The 19,976-nt window shown below is 43.7% G+C and overlaps 1 protein-coding gene across 2 annotated transcripts in view; it reads right to left on the bottom strand.

The window, feature by feature from the left end:
- The window catches only part of TLE1 (TLE family member 1, transcriptional corepressor), an 88,325-nt gene that overhangs the window by 29,848 nt on the left and 38,501 nt on the right, over positions 1-19,976 (bottom strand). For both annotated transcript variants that reach the window (XM_032307669.1, XM_032307670.1), the window contains exons 7-9: positions 14,019-14,223; positions 13,276-13,292; positions 158-274 (exon numbers count right to left, since the gene is read on the bottom strand). In XM_032307669.1, coding sequence (XP_032163560.1) covers positions 158-274; positions 13,276-13,292; positions 14,019-14,223 — 339 coding nt within the window. The remainder of the gene's footprint in view (positions 1-157; positions 275-13,275; positions 13,293-14,018; positions 14,224-19,976) is intronic.

The raw sequence follows: 19,976 nt of genomic DNA, 5'->3' as shown, positions 1-19,976 counted from the left end.
GGCAGAGGCTTTAACCCCGAGCCACCCAGGCACCCCTGCCAGTATTATTTTAAAGGATGTGGAATTATCACTAAGATCTTAGGGCATGCTTGTATGCTCACTTAGAACGTGAGCAACTAAGCAAACAAATACTGTTTCAGGTGATTTATTTACTTACATAGTGGCTGGAGTCCTTATCATCCACCTTTCTTTTTTTGATGTCATTGGAAAATTCAGGCCCGTTTCTGCGTTTATCGGTACTCCTTAGACTGTCTGGGACCAAGAGGGAATTACTCTGCAAGACAAAAAAAAAAAAAAAAAATCAAAGATTCCTTCCCAGATCTCTTTGTACACATGAAAACCCAAACCAGGATGTGACAGCTGTTTCAGAAAGGTGATACCTACACTGCCTTTCATTCCATGTAATTCATCTCATCTGAAGACTTTGATGGCAAACATTTATAGAGGCTTAAGCACTTGGAAGGAAGACCCTGACTATGCAACGAAATCTTCCAGAGCATGGTAGATCCTTCAGGCTCGACTCACTTGAAATGCTCCTCCGCTCTTTTTACTATTAGATGGGAGCTTGCTGTTTACATGTGGATATGTTTTTATTTTTTCCAACTGCAGTTTCCTGGTTGGGAATACAAATGGCCTAGGAGCGGAACCTGAGATTATTCTACCGGGTGTATTTTGTGACTGTAACTGTCAGTGTATGCCCCTCGAAAAAGACACACAGAGAGCAGGTGGGATTAACAGCATGGCTCCCTAAAAGACAAATCACATTTTCCACAGCAACAATGACGGAACTCTTCTGAATTCTTTTAATTTACTGTTGAAAATAAGATTTAGTGTTCCTCGCCAATAGCACTGAAATTCAAGACCCAAAGTGAGTAGTTCAGCCAGTGAATCTTCAACAGCGGGGCCAGCTCCTGCACACAAAAGCAGGAACAAGGACTGATCTTTTCTACCAACCACACAGGATACTTTCATTCCCATGTGCTGAGTACAAACTGTTGACCCAAAGAAAACAGGCATTTTGGGTCTTTGGGGGTCACATGACATGTTCTGACATCCCTTCAATTCCCATCTCCCCTCAGGCTAAAGCATCAGAACATGATACAATGAGTCCTTTTAAGTACAGGATTAGCATATGCAAGGGGGCAATTTGTTCAGTGATGTGTTACTGCCTCCAACAATACTGAAGGCGCTGTGCAGAAATCTCCTGCACAAAGCCCAGATAACCCCAATTTCTGCAAGATGCTGGAGAACTACCAGGGGGATGTCCGGGGCCAACAGACAATTATGTTCCCTTTCTCTGCCACAGTTTAAAATAGAAGGGGCTGGGGAAACCTTTAAGTCAGACCATCTCTAGTGCAATGGCATCTACCAGAAGCAAATTATTAAAAGCCGGGATGGGGGAGGTGTCTTCACTCCTAACCAGCCCAAAGTAATCAGGCAGGTAGCTGGGTCTGTAAGCTCCCTCCTGAAAACTGTGGACCCCACCATGGGAACATTCCCAGCTCCGCTCAACCACACATAGGAGGAAATCAAAACGGGACCAGGAGGCCATCTGAAGCCTCTTTGCCCGCTGCAGGGGCTGACACTGCAGCGAGCTGAGCTTTGATTCATGACCGGTCAAGCTCCACAAATGCAGGAGGCTTACATAAAAGCAAAGGGAGGGACTCATGCAATTCAATACAGAGCGGCTCAGAGTAATGTCTTTAGCACAGCGTGTGGGGCTGAAAGGTGAACTGGCTGGATCCCTCCACTAATGACCGTGGTAAATGTCTGCTAAAAAACGAACCTCTCTGACCCAGGCCCCTTCGCTGATAGGACACAGGAGACCTAACCAAACTCCTGAAAGTGCTAACATGCACTCCCAAGAGCCAAGGGAGGGGAGTAGCAGCATGCACTCAGGTATAAACAACGTTCCAATACACCTGCCTGGGTTCTAGATTTTACCAGGACTCCAAAGTCTCCTCGTCCAGACCCTGACTGGAGGCACTGAGGGCAACAGCACAGAGCACTGAAGCTTTATATCTGCCCCAGTGCCCAGAAGAATATGGCACAGACTTGGCATCCACTGGCAATTTTAAAGTTCAGTCTCTGTCCACAGGGTCTCTGTCCACAGGGTTGCTGTCAAGGCCTTCCTGCTATAACCAGCACGGGGCATCCAAACTGCTCAGCCATTCAGAGATAGCATTTTAATGATCTTATATTTTTTTAATGAAGTCAAGCGGTACTGTAAACTTAAAAGTAAACTACACTTCTGTTAGCAACAATGCAATTTCTGTTAGAAACAGTAACATTTCTATAGTTGGACCCAAAAGCCTGTCAAGCTTTGAGGCCTCTGCTTCTACATGTTAGAAGTTACTACTGTAATTCTTGCTTGCACGGCTTAAATGAGGCCTATAATCTGAATAGGTTTTGAAAAGCTCTGGAAGTTCCTCTAAATTTGGACAGGACTAGTAATTAGCACCGCTACTTATGTGAAAATTGGCTCCATTCAAAATGGCAGACTCAGACAAGTTGCAAAACACAGTGTCTCATCGTACATTTGATGCCGTAAAATGGATTCAAAACAAGGCAGCAAACACTGTGGGCTGGAAGGCCTGGGGGAACCACAGTCAGGAGCCAGGGGGGATCGGGTTCACGAGGCAGCCCCGCCCCAAATGGACCACTTCCTTTTACCCCTGTTCCCATGAACCCAGTCTTCTTTGTGTAATTGTCCCCGACATCTTTCAGCCCTGACACTACTTTCATTGTCGTTCCTGACTTAAGCAAATGGTTCCAGCCTAATGAACTTCACCGTCAGCAACAACAGCTGTTTTGGTTAACGACTGCCTAGGTAACCCTAATCTTCGTGACTCCCTCGTGTGCTCCCCAGAAACTCAAAAGTGACTTCACAGGTATTCCTGGAACGTCTCATGACACCAGAAGTGTTTCTGGTTGTTTTTTTTTTTCACCCTCATGATCTGTGTTTTCCTCACACACCAGCTTATGTTCATCATGACCCAGGGGTGGAATAACCGTCATACTGATGGTCATTATGAGCCACTTTATACACATTTTAACAATAAAGAGATTATACCTGGGTATTGAATGAATATCATTTGGATCTTCAAAATTTATCTTGACTCTATCTTGATTTGTTAGACCTGGACTAGAATAACATAGTATCACATTTAACATTAATGTTTAGCATTTAATCAACATTTAAGAAGAAGCCATTTGCAAAATAATGAAATTAAGGTTGCTTGACTTTGTTTTTTTTTTTTTTTTCAAAACTTGTGCATTGGAAACACAGAAGTAAATTAGAATCACACCTTTGAGGAGGCCAAAGCAACCCTAAAAGACTTATTGTTCATCATCTTCTTCATTCCCCCCAGCCCTTTTATCTGGAGGCTTGACCAGAGAAAGGCGGCCATTTACTTAAAGTCACAAAGCTCTTTCCATTACGTCAAGGCGTCTCCCCTCCCAGAGGAGTGATTCTTACACTCAATTTATGTATGTAAAATGCTTGTCCCCACACACTTATCACTTAAGAGTCACAATGGCTCTTTAAACCATTAACGTTTAACCATTTAACATTCTAATGTTACATAATAATGCCTAATACACACTGCATGCTTTCTCTGACTGACCCCCCAGCAAACCACAGTCTCTGTCTCCCTTTCTCTCTCACACACACAGACACAGTTTTATGCCACGATAAGAAAACCATAAACATATTTTAAAAATTACATCCGACATTAAAATGACCTGAAAACAGTCCCAAATGCCTGCCTTTCCACTCATGAATCCTGCCATTTATGACCCAAGATGTGCACTAAAACAGGCCTCAGCACAGAGCAACAGAGTGGTCCAGAGCCCCACAGCACCCTTTCACGTGACGTCTATCATGGCTGCTGGGAGCTCTGAAGACTTAGCTGCTACCAGACGTCTCCTCCCAGAGTCCATATTTTGAAAGCCTTTAATCTACCAAACAGCATTCATCAAGTGAAGTTCATTTTCAAACATTTAATCTGCCAAATAAATATTTAATTGTGAATCAGGTTTTTTCTTTTCTTTCTTTCTTTCTTTCTTTCTTTTTTTTTTTTTGATGAGCATGAGAACTAGTATTACCACACTGACTGATATGCTGTAACGCTAGCCAAGAAACTCAATGTTTTATTCACCTTGCAGCTGGTAAAATTTAAGTGTCTGCCAGAATTCTTAAAAAATGATAATTACTGGGCAGATTTCTATTACAAATGTCCCGAGGTCTGGGATTTTTGAGACTGTATATATAAAGTTTCCCTTTGTTTTAAAACTATTTTAACTAAACAAAATCATCTTATTTACTTTGTGTTTTCCACGAGAGCTCAAAATTGGACATTTATATAGCCCAGAGGGGAGATTACGAATCTGAGCAAATCAAGGTCGGAAAACACACTAGGACTTCAAAACAAACTAAAATTCTAGAACCAAGATGAGTTTCTGTACCTTACATCTTGTACACACTTACGGGAATGCAGCCAAGTAAAACAATAAAGAGAGAGATCTATCTATCTGACAAGTCTCTGGAGAAAAAAGATCCCCCTTGAGCATTAAGTACCAGAGTCAGAAAGAGGGTCCACAAGACCGATTAGCCCCATTGGTGTGTCTTTCTCTCCATTTGTAGGTGGAAACTACACATGAAACGAAGAGATAAGGGACAAGGACCGAGAAAACATGCACCCCCAGGGAACTCGCTCTCTTAAAAAATCTGGGGAACGTAAAAATCTCAGGGTGCACCTTCACTGACCACAGGCCAACTTTGCCTACCATTACTGCAGGCCTCCTGCGGGTCATTTCTCCCACTCACAGCGGCGTGATGCTTAAGAACAGTTACAAGACGAAAAGAGCCACTCAGAGGAGAAAAGGAAAAGTAGATCTTCTTAAGTTACAACTGGTGTTCACTAGTTCTAGTCACTAAATCCAGATCAAATCATTCTAACTGGGTAAACCATGTTTCATAAACACACATACCAGGACTAGCCGCTGCTGTCGTTCTCTGGGTGCAAGTTAACTACAGCGCTGGCAGCGTGTTTGAACCGAGCGGGCAGAAGTGCACGATCATTCTCTTAAAGCAAAAACAAACATCCAAATGCAAACATTACACCACATCTTCATATAAGAACTTCCCACGGTAAAGCATCAGAGCCTGCTGCACTGGAGAGAAGATTCAGCTGAATCAAAAGAAAACCTCACGATTTGGACTCTGTGTTACCTTTATATTCACCGTTCTGGACAATGATGTTTCCATTTCATGCTCTGAATACCCACTCAAGATTGAGGCAGAGAGACCCAGATGCTTCCGTATGGACAAAAACCCGTCCTTATTCGCTGGTTCCAAGACTTTCATTTTTCTTTAGCAATTTAACAGTAATGGCTGTTCATGTAAATGGAGATACTCTGGAAGGTAAACTCCAGAAAATATGAAAGAAAGCAGGTTTAACGGAATGTTCCCCTGTCAATGTTACCAGAACACTCGTGACAGAACCCTCATGTTTCCTTCATCGATTCTGAGACCTCAAAGCAAGTCTTCTGCCAACCATGTCTAAACCCTGAAGCCACCAGCAGCAAATCTGAAAGGAAAACCTGCTCATGGAGACAGCAGAAGCTAGACAGGTTTCCCTAATGTGAAAATAATGCACATTATTCAAATGGATTTCTTTAGCTGCCATGCTGATTCCCCTTGGGAAGTTTCTCCTCCCCGCAGGAAAAGTGTTTGTGTCAGAGGTACAGCCTGGAAACTCATGACACCTCATTTATCCTCAGTTACACTAAGGCAGTGGGAACCTAATTTGCTAGCACACTCTACACTAACAATTAACTTCTCGGTGAACATTAAAACAATTAGGTAGTGACGCACCCCGTCACATCTGTGCGCCTTCCCGATCTACACCTGGTACCAATTAAGCCATCACCCCGCGCTGTACTTTTTGCTGCAGTCCAACGGGTCATTCGGATTCTGTCTGACATTTCAACAAATGCGTTTTTAACCCCTAAAACTAACAGGATCCCCACTTGTCAATGGGGAAGAGGGTAAGAAGGTGAAGGTGTGGAAATGTGTCTACTTGGCAACTGCATCGCATCGGATCTCAGGAGCCCTGGCTGTGAGGCGGGTCTGAAAGGCACCCGTCGGTTCTTCGTACAGTTTGAATGCAAAATATGAGAAAGAACCCACGTGTTCTCGCACCTCGATCTGGGAACGCTGAGACACTCTCAGATGCAGATTGAGTGGTTCAGTCAGAACTCCCAGGAAGGAAGGTAGCCATGTAGAAGGCACACAGACCCAGTAAACAGGTGAGCTGGGGGACCCACTAGAGAAGGAGATAGATATCCCCGGCATCACACACAAAGCCCCCAGTTAGCCCTTGCATCATACCAGATAAAGAAAAATACCCCCCCCCACACACACACACACATTGAGAGCTCACGATAAACATAATTATTTCCAAAGAACTTTTAAATGCTCTCATGACAACTAATTTCCCCCACTAGGACTGTGGTGACAGCAAAAATCAAATCTGTATTTCAAACTGTTTTAAAAGCAGTTTTCGTAGAGCAGCTTAGCTAGCTGTCACTGTCCCTCTTTATTCTCTAGTCCCTGAGGACAAACTTTCTAGTACAAGAAACCAGAAAGCCCTGGGTCAGGACTTGCCTGTGAGTTAACCTGGATACCTGATGGCACTCACCTCTGCCTCTCCTCACCTAAAAGATGGAGACCCCGAGTTTCTTGCTTACTATGTTTCAGAGGGAATGATAAAAATGATCATAGGGCTAAAAGGAAAAGAACATTTTAAAAACCTGCTCTAAATGGTGGGCATTATGTTTTCTAATCACAGAGCATGAACTGAAATCTGAAAAGAGCTTCGGAGGGAGGTAATATATACTTCTATCTGCTTTCTGGTTTTTTAGTTAAGATGCCCGATGCCCCATCTTCATTTAAAGCACAGTGAGATAAAACCTGAACATTTCTCCAGTTACACACAGGCCCCGATACCCTCCCGGTGAGTTATGGTGTCCACAGTAAACACACGCCTTCACCTGGTATAGGACAGACCACTCCCGACCATCTAGAAATCACTGCCCTTTCCTTTTTTCCAGGTTTCACCCTTCTTATGGCAATGATGCAGTGAGCAGTTTTCCCAGAGGATCTATTTTTTAAGCACATAGTTTTCAATTTTGCCAAAAAGGAAATCTGCTGAGACAACTGCTGAAAAAAACTTAAGTGTTTTCCACTGTGCCTAAATATTGAAATTTTAGGTGACTCATCTCAGTTTCATCCTTCACTTTCAGGCAATCCCTTGAAATAAGTCAGGAGATAAATTCATAAACAATTAGGCAGAAACATTTCCTCCTTTGATGAACTTGAGTATCATGAGCCCAACCAAGTTCAAGATGGGCTGTGGACAGTCCCCTGCTCTCCATACTGAGAAACACTACCCACATCTCCACAACTTCCTCACACGTTTGAAAACAGGAGAAGAAACCACCAATAACTACACAGAGTGTGACCAGTAATGCATGTATGGCTGTCTTGCTACTCTGCAGGTAGAAACAATGGGGAGCCATTCCTAAAGAGTGTTCCAATCCAGAACACTCTGTAGCAATAGCCATTGCTATTCATGTCCCTATTCATGGTCCCTGTTCATGGTCCTGTTCAGGGTCCCTAATACCCCTCACCCCGGGAGGCAGCCTCCATCACCAATTTATAGATGAGGTTAGGGGGAAGTTCGAAAGGATGAAACACCTGGCCCATGCCAGAAGACCACTGAGATCTGTCTCTGTTCAAAACCCGTATTCTCCTTATCACCCCATGCCCAAGGGTTACTGGGAGCTAATGTGATATTCAAAAAAGTAAAATTTCAGAAAAAGGCCAACAGTAAGGTATTCTCCAAAAAAATTCACGTCTTACGTTCTCCTTGCACTCTAAAGTGCTGAGTGTGATTTGAGAAAAAAATCATGGGTGGTCCTCAGTAGGATCTAGTAGGATCTGGTCCTACTAATTAACTTGTTAAGCAAAACAGCTGCAGAAGAAACACAAAATAAAGACACCACGTTATATTAAATAAAGTGATGGCTGTCACCACTATTTTAAAATACGTTCTATTCTACAAAGTCAGTTATGGGAGTGATAACCAAGTCCCTCAGAAAGGCATAATCTAAGTCTCTACCTCCATTAATTAGCTGTATGATTAGAAGTACCTAGCCACCTTGAGCTTGGTATCTTATTGGTAAGATGATGGTGTTGCACCATTATGACTTCTAAATACATTAACAGTGCTTATAGTTTTCAGGGCCAGGGACCCCTTTTGAGAATTTGATGAAGGTTATCATCTCTCTCCACAATTAGAGTAAAGAGCTCCAATCCAGAACACTCTGTAGACAGTATTAGGGGGCCTCAAGAACCTCCTGAAACCCACCGTGTACCCCCCCAAGTCCACATACCCTGTGCTCTGGAGTCCCTCCCAGACATATATCCCCATCATCTCCTCCCTCTTCCAAACAGTCCAAATAGTCGTCACACGTGTTAGGCATTCCACTGTTTTTCATTTAACAAGTATGTGGCTGTGACATTAAAAGATATCACTGCAAAATGGTAGCACATACAACCGACCTTTGAACAACTGGGTGTACCCCCCACCCCGACTCAGTCAAAAATCCATGCCTGGCTTTTGATTCCCCCAAAACTTAAGTACTAATAGCCTGCTGTTGACCGGGAAGCCTTACTGATATAACCGTTGGTTAATACGTTATTTCGTATACGTATACGTATTCTATACTATATTCTTAAAGGTAAGCTAGAGAAGACAACCTTATATAAAAATTGTAAGGAAGAGAAAACACACTTATGGTGCCATCCTGGGTTTGTCAACAAAAATCCACATAAATGGACCCACTCAGTTCAAACCCATGTGGTGCAAGGGTCCACTCTACATGCAGTGCCTTACACAGTGCTTGGCACATAGTATGTGCTCATTAAATAATTTCTTAAACGAATGAGTAGCAAAACACAAATTCTGTCATGTTTTTCATTGTATGGCTATACAATGCTTTGACAATTCTCGGATTCTAGGTCTTTCAAGTAGACTTACTGGAAGATTTCCTTCAGCCAAAACTGAACACAACTCATCTTCATATTAATCGAAATATCTGAAGTTTTTATTACTACATAAGAAATAAAGTCATTTTTGTTAGGTCATGTCATGTTTCTTTGCTCAACCGTAGCACTCTGACAGGCAGCCTTATGTTTAAAAAAAAAAAAAAAGAAAGAAAGAAGTTTTGCAAGTAAATAAAAACCATAGTCAGATCTTAATTTAAAATCAACAGCCAAAGAGCAAAATAAAACCTCTTAAAAGTTTTTCCCTTTATCATTCATCCCTTTCAAAAAGAAGAAAGTTGGATGCCTGGGTGGCTCAGTTGGTTGAGCGGCTGCCTTTGGCTCAGGTCATGATCCCAGGGTCCTGGGATCCAGTCCCACATCAGGCTCCTTGCTTGGCAGAGAGCCTGCTTCTCTCTCTCCCTCTGCCTGCCTCTCTGCCTACTTGTGCTCTCTCTCTCTCTCTCTCTCTCAAATGAATAAATAAAGAAAAAAAGAAGAAAGTTAAAAAACAGTGTCCATATTTTCACTGTTCTTAGTACCTTCAATTTTTTTCTTGGGTTTTACATTAAAACAGACTACAGTAAGGCACGTTTGTTTTCCTAACAAATAACCTTAAACTAGCAAACGTAACAATTCTGTCACTAAAAATAAACAAACACCAACTATCTACAAATCTGGTTTAGACTCGCAGATGAAAATCCATACATACTCACGTTCCCTCTGGGGCTAGAGAAGTCCCTGACTGCTGTACTTGATACATGTAATTATCATGTTTGTTCAATACAGAAATAACAGCAGGAAAAAATCAGATCATATACTAGCGTGGAATGTTTCAGAACTCCTTGGTCTTCCATATGACAGAGGTTCTCCATTCAGTCCAAGGACGCTTGAGGTTCCCAGAAACAGTTACAAATCTCCCTGGGGCCAGATCTTCTTCCTATACCTCAACCAAAACCATGTATTTCAACAGAGAGGGCGCAGAAGCTAATGAGAATATATCTATCCTCTCTTCAGTCACTCACCAAAGATACCTGCAAACAAGCAGAACAAAGCCACTCCTCTCACTCTAACTTTTTGTTTTGGAAAATAGCTTATTTTTAAAAAAAAATTCTTAATCCAGAAAAATTTCAAGGATATAATCCACTCAGAGAAAAATTCTCTAGTGTCATCAGTAATTTTAATTTAAGAGGTAAAGATCCTGAGACCATGTTTGAAAACCACTGCCCTGTAGCAAACTGGCCTTAACCCCTCACTGGTTTAAAATAAAAGCAAAAACAAAAACGAAGGCCCTCAAAACCAGCAGCAATACAGAGTCATCAGCTGACTTTTTCTGTCCCGTAAAATCTGACTTCATAATTTGAACCACTTTATTAAAAAGAGAAGTAGCACAATATTTTAGTCACTAGCAGTACACATCATCTCATTACCCACTGCTTCTCATATTCAATTTTACACAAGTTTAAAGAGCTACTTCATTTTATGTAACCGCAGCAAAACCCCACTTATGTGGACAGTGAATAGTTTCATTCCCCTCTACAGACTGAATTAAATGCTTAGGTTATCAATTAGTGCAGTTTTCCCATTTTATATCATCATCACCTGGAGAGGTCTATAATAATTAGGCAAAAACACAGTATATATACTTATTCCGAAAATGCCCATTCAAATTATCATTAAGACGTGTGAAAAATCTGATGTAAAAGAGACATGCAAATAGCACCTTAAGTAACCATTTGTGTTATGGTATTGTACGGACTGGCTTATGCCACATATCTGCCGTATTTTGACTTGAAAGTTCACTGGCCGTGAACTCAACTCGAGGACCTCAAAGAACAATCGAAATCCAAGGATTGTTTTGCACTTCAGAGTGTACAAGTCCTCACCCTGTCTCCACCCCACCCCCACTTCCCCAAGTGAATTAAGTTCTTGCTTACATCTGTGAGCCAAAAATACAAACAGGTTATTTAATACACGCAGACGCACATGGAACTCTGGAACACGGCCCTTCTGGGTTCAGCAGGCACACCTCAACTCACGGCTCTGGCCACGGCAGCTCGGAGAAATAGACACTGCAGTCCCCCTTCCACCACCATCTAAAACTCCTGCTGAAACTTCCTACAATCTGAAATCTACACGTATTTTCGTCACCTCTCCTCCGTGCTTTGAGAAAGGGCTTGCAGTATGTGGGGCCTACGTAGCCCTAGCAACCGCTACACTTCCTGTGTTGTTGTACGTCTCGCAAGCACTCAACAAACACACAGGGATTTAAGATGAAACCGTACCGAGAACAGAAAGTTAATTGAGAAATATAGTTCCAAACCTAGAATTGGTTCGATAAATTAAAACCTGCAGCAGACTACGGGACGGGAGCTTTCTCAACATCTTCTGCCGTCTCTGTTCTTTGGTCCAGGGTTAGGGTTCTTAATCTGACACTCCACGGAGTGAACGTGGCACAAAAGAGGACAATCTTCAGTGCCAGAGACAGCAACAAACGTAAAGGTCAGCTCCATCAAAGTCTGTTTACTTAGGTTTGTACTTTGGGAGTAGGGTATATTATTCCCTAGCTGGAGTTTTTTTTCTCCCCTTTCCCTCCCAAACATCTTCCAGAGAAAACTTTATGAGAATTTTAAAACTAGCGGGGTGCCTGGGTGGCTCGGTTGGTTAAGCAACTGCTTTCGGCTCAGGTCACGATCCTGGAGTCCCGCGATCAAGTCCCACATCAAACTTCCTGCTTGGCAGGGAGTCTGCTTCTCCCTCTGACCTCTCCCCTCTCATGATCTCTCTCTCTCAAATAAATAAATAAAATCTTTAAAAAAATTTTTTTAAAAAAAGAATTTTAAAACTAGCTACCATCCCATCCTTCCACCCTTATCCATTGTCCCCAGTGCAACCTTATAAATGAAGTTTACAACCAACTCTTCATTTGGGCTCAGGTCATGATCTCAGGGTCATGAGATCGAGCCCAACTGGGCATGGAACCTGCTCTCCCTCTGCCCCTCTGGCCCCACCCCCCATCTCTCTCCCTCTCAATAAAACACAAAACAAAACAAAAAAAACCCACAAAACAAAAATAAAAGCACCAAGATCAGTCTCAAAGAGAATATTTAAAGTAACCACTATTCCACACAGAAGAGGGAGAAAGAACTCTCTGCACACTAAAGAATTACCTATCTCCCCCACAACCCACCACCAAAGCTCCTGGAAAAAGGATCAGAATGATTTAAAAGTTCAGCATCCCAATTCTGCTACTATATTTAGATTTAACCTGGCAAAAAAAATACTGCCGGGTTCAGAAGGAAAGGAAGAGGAGGAAAGGAGGCAGAAACTGTAGGTTATCCTCGCTGAAAAGGGGCCAATTTCTCACTCCATTTACTCCACAACATTTGAGAGATGCATTTTAGATTCGATCTCCCCACAGCTTACTGGCAGATACACGTACAGATTAAACGTGCAGTATGTAAAATGGGTAAGATTTAGGCTGGTAAAAAAAATGAACCTTTATAAGCCCAGAGCCTCCATCCACTGAGTTTCCTCGTTTCAAGAGCTTACTCAGACGCTCAGTTCTTTGGTCAAAAATAAATTTGAGTTCAAGTTCACCCTCCAAGGACAATTACGAAAGAAAACCTAGATATGGAAACCTAGCAACTAAGATGCATTTGCAGAGGATAATGAATGGTTTAGGTAGAAATAACACATTACTAACCAATTTCACATATGGATTGTGACCTCTTGCCTCTAAGACTGATTTAAGACAAAAACGAATACTCTTAAAATTACAGGCAAGATGGAGTCGGAATGCAATGATAAACAGGTTTTTAAAGTGGGTGTGGGGCACATACAGGTCAAAGTGTATTTCCAAGGGAGTAATCCTCGCGGACAGCTTTGCCTCCAAATCATGTCCCTCTCATCTCAGTAAAGTTTTATTTAAAAAAAAAAAAAGAAAAGAAAAGACAGAAAGAAGAAAAAAGAAAAAGACAAAGGTCAGGGGAGGAGGGGTGGAAAGTCGTATTTAAGAAAAAAGGAAGAAAAGGAAAGAAAGAAACCAGGTCACTGAGAGAGGGAGCATATGCGTGTCTGTGGCCGTGTTTAAAGAAAGGCAGTTTGGGATGCGTTGCTGGAAGGGCGACGTGTTTATGGACAGCAGGCATTCGAGTACTTACTGTGCCCGGTTCTCTCTCTGCTCCCGAGGTTACCAAGAAACGCACAGACATGCCCGTTCAGACACAGAGGCAAGAACAGAAATAAAAAAAAGGGGGGAATAATTAGAACACAAGCCCCAAACAGTTTTAAAAATGGCTTTTATTTATATAAGTCATTGCACATTCCTAATACAGTGATTTCCTGAAAATTACAGTATTTTGTAAACATAAGATTTACAGTTTAACCATACACAAAGCCTATTTTTTTTTATTTCTTGACAGAATAAATTACTTTTCTTCAAAAAATTAGTCAAGTGCAATTTTGCCCAATATTTAATGCATACTAGAATTAAAGCCTATGAAACTAAGTAGTAACAGATGCAATTATCAAACCTTTCATTTGAACACATTCACTTTCAAATTTAACTTCTTATTTCGCCCCATTTAACAACATTACTTTCTTTGAAAATTACCCAATTAAGCAGTTAACAGTTTTCCATAATATGGTACAGGCCACTGGCATTAACCAGGCAGTTGCCAAGATGTCAAGATGCCTGTAATCTAAAGAGATCGAGAAATCTACAGATGCCCACGTCAAACCCTGGAAACTTCCAGGGAGGACTGTGTTTCAGTGGCCAAGCTTTGCGACAGACAGTTCCTCTTAGCTCTGTATGGGGTGGGGCTTTCCTTAGCGGTGCACACAACTTTGCAGCACTGTATGAGTATCAGGACCAAGTCCTAATCTGGCTTGCCCGGCCTCTCACCTCTGTGGTGCTCTGCATCGTGGTGCTTCTTGTCATCTTTTATTGCCAAGTGAGACTGCCCACTCAGAGCACTGGACAGCGCCAGGAGGCCAGCACTGCCCCCGAGGGGCGGGATTCCAGGAGGCTGAAGTCCCGAAGGGTGAGGCGTGAGGGGCACTGGGGGTCCGTGGCCGTGAGAAAGATGCTGAGCTTGCAACTGCTGCTGCTGTTGGTGGTGGTGAGAGAGGAAAAAGGGGGGAGGAGGAAGAGAGGAGAGGGCAGGGAAGACGGAGAGGAAGGGGGAGGGGTGAGGGGGGGGAGGAGCGAGGGGTGGAGGAGGGAGTAGAAGAGGAAGGGGAGGAGGTGAGAGAGGAAGGAGCAGAGGGGGAGGATGGAGGTGGCAGCGACAACCAGGCGGAGAAGGACCCACAATGGAGGAAACACAACCGGAGGCACAACAAACACAGGAAGGGAACAGAAAGACAAAGGGAGGGAAGGGGAAAACATGTGATTAGCATTTTCAGTTCATCAAAGGCGGCCATCTACACAGTCATCTTTCCCCATCTTCCCAAAATGCCACGGGGATCTATCTATGCTGCCTCCTCCTGGCACGGTTCCTGCCCGCAGAGCGTGGCTGTGGATCAGCAGCAAGCCAGGCTACGCGGCACATCCACCTCCAAGCACCAGGGATGCAATCCAGTTTGTCACCAAATGCAAGACTCCTCTTGATTTTCAGAAGGTTGAAGCGGGGTGGGGCACAGATGTGCACTCTAAAAAGCACTGACGCTACTCTCCACTACTCACAAGTTATGAGGTGACTTTGTTTCCCAAATATTCTCGTGCTAACTTACCACGACTTACGATGAAGCGTAAACAAAATACTACCTTAAATTAAGGGAAGGCTGAAGAAAGATCTAGCTTCTCTTAGGCATGCCCCCCCCATCACAAGTACCCCTGTGTCCTTATTTCATTGAGCCCCTCAGAGCTAGGAGGAAGCACGGACATTCCCATTTCACAAAGGGAATCAAGGTGCAGGGCCTTAAGGAAACTCCCACCAGGTGGAGAGGGGTGGGGTCGTGTAGGAATGACCCTCATGGCTGTACTCCGGTCACCATGCCACCACACCACCACACACAGAGGGAAGGCCTGGGGGCCATGCTGTGACAGCTAGAAGAAACCACAGCTGGGAGAAACCACAGCCTGAGGTTGTGTTTATTGCTTCCTTTCTCCCAAGCCTCACACCCCAAACTCACCCCTTCAATGACACAGAGGGAAACACTGAGACCCAGAGAGGCCACAGAATGGGACTCTCCCCACTGTGACTACGTCCCCACTCCCAAATGCCTTTGCCTCTATCCCTTAACCCAGTTCAGAAGTCAGAAATCTGTTCACACTAAAAAGTACCATTGCTCTCATACATTATATTGAAGAGACTGTTGTAAGTAAATGAAAAAGTATCTAAGATATGGCCCTGCGCCATAAATCTGGCCACATTTCAGCTGTCCAACATAAAATTCGTTTTTGATGAGACAGTAAAAACGATTAAAGCTCAATTTCTAAGGTGTAATGTTAGAAAATTCTTAAGATTCTGATTTGTGCTCACTTCCCTGGGACTCAATTACTCGGTTTATTTATTACCCCCTCGCGTGTACTGAATATATTAAATCTTCACGCCAGATCTTCAGTAATTTCTACCCAGACCGCTGATCTTTAATTGAATCCTAAACATGCTTCCTGTGAGAGAAAACAGCACCTTAAAGCCAGAAACTGGTGTCTACCATCAGTTGACAGTAAATTTTTAACCACTCCTAGCATCTTCTAAAACATGTTTAGGACCCAACCTTCTCTTGAAATTCTCCTTCTTTCCAAAGGGGAGCACAGTGCTCATCAGAAGAAAAGTGGAAAGGGCGAGAAAGAGGTAAGAAAGAAAGTATTTATAAAGCCCTCATTCACCATTTGAGATCGTAATAATTTCTTTATGCACAAAATCACCTTCCTGTCATCCCAAAGACACTAATTCTTGCTCTGTCACCTTTTAAGAGCTTGGCAATAGCCAGACATAAAACTGGAGAAGCCGGCAGCAGCAGCATGGTCCACTAGGCATGCTCATTAGCACTTAATTAGGAAGTAGACACCTGCCATAAGAAATGTGCTCGGAGAAGGATGAGGAACAGGTCTGCCCTACCAGCAATTGCTATCATTACTTAGAGAATAAGCGCTACGTCCGGCTTCTGGGGGTGGGGGGGAAACGCAATGATGCATACACAAGCAGTGCCACGGGGTAATTAAGCATGGCACGGATTACAAGATGAGAGAAGCCAGGCAGAGGGGAAGGGATTTAACTACTGGGTGGGGGACACCACCCTTTCACCCCTCCCTGCACACCCCGCTCTACCGAAAATCCAAGAGAGTCACCAAAAGACTTCCAGAGGTATGGTTTTATGTCCCAGCAAAGGCATATTCAGGCAAATGTCTGGATACATGCGAAGGGAGGAGAGCTTTCCTCCCAAACCCAAGCTGGTTTGTAGAAAGATGAACTAGAGAGCGTTCTATGATACATTATCGAAAAGAAAAACTAGCTTATATAATAAAGGGGCTTTGCCACAGCTGCAAACTGGACCCATGTGATTAAGCCCCACAGTTAGGCTAAGAACTATCAACAGGGATGTCCAACAGCCTGAAGTGGCCCCGGGAACTCCCACCTCTACCCAGCTCTGGTTTTCCAGGACCCATGGAGCAAGTTCACTGTCCACTATTAGAGGCAACTGAGTTTTTCCATCCCTTGCTTGGCCATTTTGAAAGCTGCTGCTGCTTCTTTTTACTGTTATATTTTATTTTATTTAATTAATTTATTTATTTATTTTTGAGAGAGAGAGAGAGAGAGAATGGGGTGGAGGGCAAACAGAGAGGGAGAGAGAATCTTAAGCAGGTTCCATACCCAATGGGGAGCCCTCCTCAGGATTCGATCTCACAATCCCGAGGTCATGACCTGGGCCCAAATCAAGAGTTAAACGTTCACCCAAATGAGCCACCCAGGCACCCCAAGCTGCTGCTGCTGCTATTTTTTTCTTTAAAGCAAAATCCTACCCAACTGGAAAGAGTACTAAGCGGTGAGAGGATGGATCGCAACTACTGAAGATGCTACAGACCCAAGAACTTGGATAATGCAGCCTCACGTTCTACTTCTTATCCTGACATGCAGCGCGCCGAGATATTCTCCGTCCATTGCCTGGCCTCAGCTCAGAACACTCCCAAGGCAGGAAGGGTGGGCATCGTGGATCCCGTTTCACAGAGGAGAGGGTGGCTTGCCACAGGGAGCCATAACCAGAATGAGGACTGCAAACATTTTCTTCCCTAGAACAGCCTTTCTGCTGTGAACCCAGCAGCCCAGTCACGTTCACAGGGAGTTAGACTGGGTGTTCCCAAGCACAGGGAAGGGAGAGTGCCATCTCCTTCTCCAACGAAGACCTCATAGGTCTTTCCCTTCTCAGGTTAAGGGGAAGCTCCTGAGGGTGTAGAATGCCACATGTGCTGAGGCAATCCACTCTCCCCAGAGATAAATCCATCTTCACCATGCAGCCTTAACGGCAGTTAAGATGAAAATTTGTTCTTAGATTTATGCCTTGGGGCACCTGGGTGGCTCAGGGGGTTAAGCCTCTGCCTTTGGCTCAGGTCATGGTCTCAGGGTCCTGGGATCAAGGCCCAGACTGGGCTCTCTGCTCAGCAGGAAGCCTGCCGCCCCCACCCCCAGCCGCATGCCTCTCTCCCTACTTGTGATCTCTGTCAAATAAATAAAATCTTTAGGAAAAAAAAAAAAGGATTAATGCCTCGTGAGTCCCATCTCTCTAGTCCCCACTTCCCAATACCCCGTGTCACTCCATCGGGAAAAGGAGGATCTCTTTAGCTCCAGCCTTCGTCCAAGGAAGCATGTAAGGAAGAATCAAGCCAAAACAGGGACAGCCTTGGCTACTCTCAGAAGAAGATGTTTAACAAATAGAAATGTCCTTTCTGAGATAACACACACTCAGGAATGAATACAGCGCCCACGTCTAGGAGAGTAAGTGACTGCAACTGGGCAGCCCACCTGGCCCATGAGTGTTCAGAAGGACATCTCTCAACAAGGCTCACCTGAGACACCTGGGTGCCTGGGCCCTTCCCCAAAAGGGGGGAAAAGAAAAAAACACGAATGAGTGCTACTTTAAAAATGTATTTTAGAACAAAAGAGATACTGACATCTCTATACAGCCAGCAGAACCTCAAAAAAACCCAATGGCTCTACCAACTGAGAAATCTACACGCATCAGTCCTCCACAGACCCAAACCTGCACAGACCAATGGGGAAACCGAGATGTTTCTCAACAGGACAGCAAGGGTGGGAAAATCCAACCTTCTACTTCCTCATCACCTTCCATGATTAAGTAAACTTTTTTTTTAAAATGAATGCTTGCAGATTTATATAGTATAGCACTCACACGCAAAACAGTTTGTAGAGCTATCAGAAAAGGCAATTTTGATGAGCAATGGTGGTTTTTAGCGATGCAGGTGGTTTCTCAGATGACCAGTGGCTCTCAAACAACAATTCTGACACCCCCACTTCTTCACCCTGGGGACATCTGGCAATGTCTAGAGACATTTACGGCTGTTACACCTGGGCGGGGGGGGGGGGAAAGACTGCTGTTAAACATCCTATGCTGCATAGTTCAGTCCCCCATCACAGAGAACTAACAAGCCCCAAATGTCAACAGTGTTGAGGCTGAACGCTTTTAGCCTAGATCTAAGCTGCAATTCTGTCCCATGACATCAGAAGTCACAGTTTTTTCTTCCAGAATTCATGTTTTTATACAGCAAGCAACCTGACAAATTATTGCTTAAAAAACAAAAATGCTTTTCAACACTCAATTGTTCACTGCCCCTTCGCCGCCATCACGTACCTTGTCACAATGCAAAAAATAATCATCTGCTTCCCAGAGTAGACTCCACTGACAATTTTAAAATAAAACAAACAACAACAACAAGTTCACATTTCATCAGATGATTTTAGAAAAGCTACACTGGAAATGTCCACATACTGGTGTTTTGTGCCTCAAAGGGGGTCGCAGAAAGGTTTTGCTGTTGACAGAAGGAGAGACTTGCACTTGCTCTTACCCAAACAATGTGGACAGGCTGGGAGTGAGACAAGGAAAACAAACACCAAACCCTGAGTTAATGATAATGAAAACCCACAACGAATAAAGTCACCTCATCCATGTCAAACAACAGCCACACATTCAGAATTTTAATTCGCGTTTTACCTAGTGCAGCCTGGGTCAATTATGTTACTATAATGAAATTGACTTTGCTGTTTACATTCAGAGCTTTAACGTAATGATGCCGTGGCGTCCACAGTTGTATTTCTAAAACAGCTGTCACACGTGCTTCATCGCCACCGAGATGCCTACACAACAGGAAAGGACACTCAGAAGGAAAAGGGGGACCAAAGCCCACCTTAACAGAGATGCCAAGCTCTTTATCACCAACCACAGAATCAACTTGAATTTTTGGAAGTCTCCCCCACTCTGTAACCTTAGGGAAAACCATGTCACACAGATCACAGACTGAACCCAACCAGAACTGAAACCATGCCCCCAAAATAGCATCTCTCGTGTTAGGAGCGTGCCAGCAAGTGGCATTTATAGCATTTGGTATTTAAACACTTAAAATAGGGGGAAAAATGTGAAAAGTAGAATTTGTTGACAGTTCTCTCCAAATCCCTCTTCCTCGATTTCTGCTATTTCCCCGTTCTTTAAAACACTCCGCTCTTATCTGGGGAGAGTGCAGAAGGAGAAAATTGGCATGCTACAGTAAACAAGCTGGGAAAGTGGGGAAGAGCTGTGTGGGAGCAGAACCATCAAGGACACTACTGTACGAGTTATCTGAAAACCTCCCATTATGTGAATGGCCTCTCTCGAGAAGAGGGGCAAGGGTGATAAACAGGCAGAA

This window comes from Mustela erminea, chromosome 12 (assembly GCF_009829155.1).
Source record: "Mustela erminea isolate mMusErm1 chromosome 12, mMusErm1.Pri, whole genome shotgun sequence".
Taxonomy (NCBI): domain Eukaryota; kingdom Metazoa; phylum Chordata; class Mammalia; order Carnivora; family Mustelidae; genus Mustela; species Mustela erminea.
Note: the sequence above shows the minus strand (reverse complement) of the source record. Positions and strands in the feature narration are given on the sequence as shown.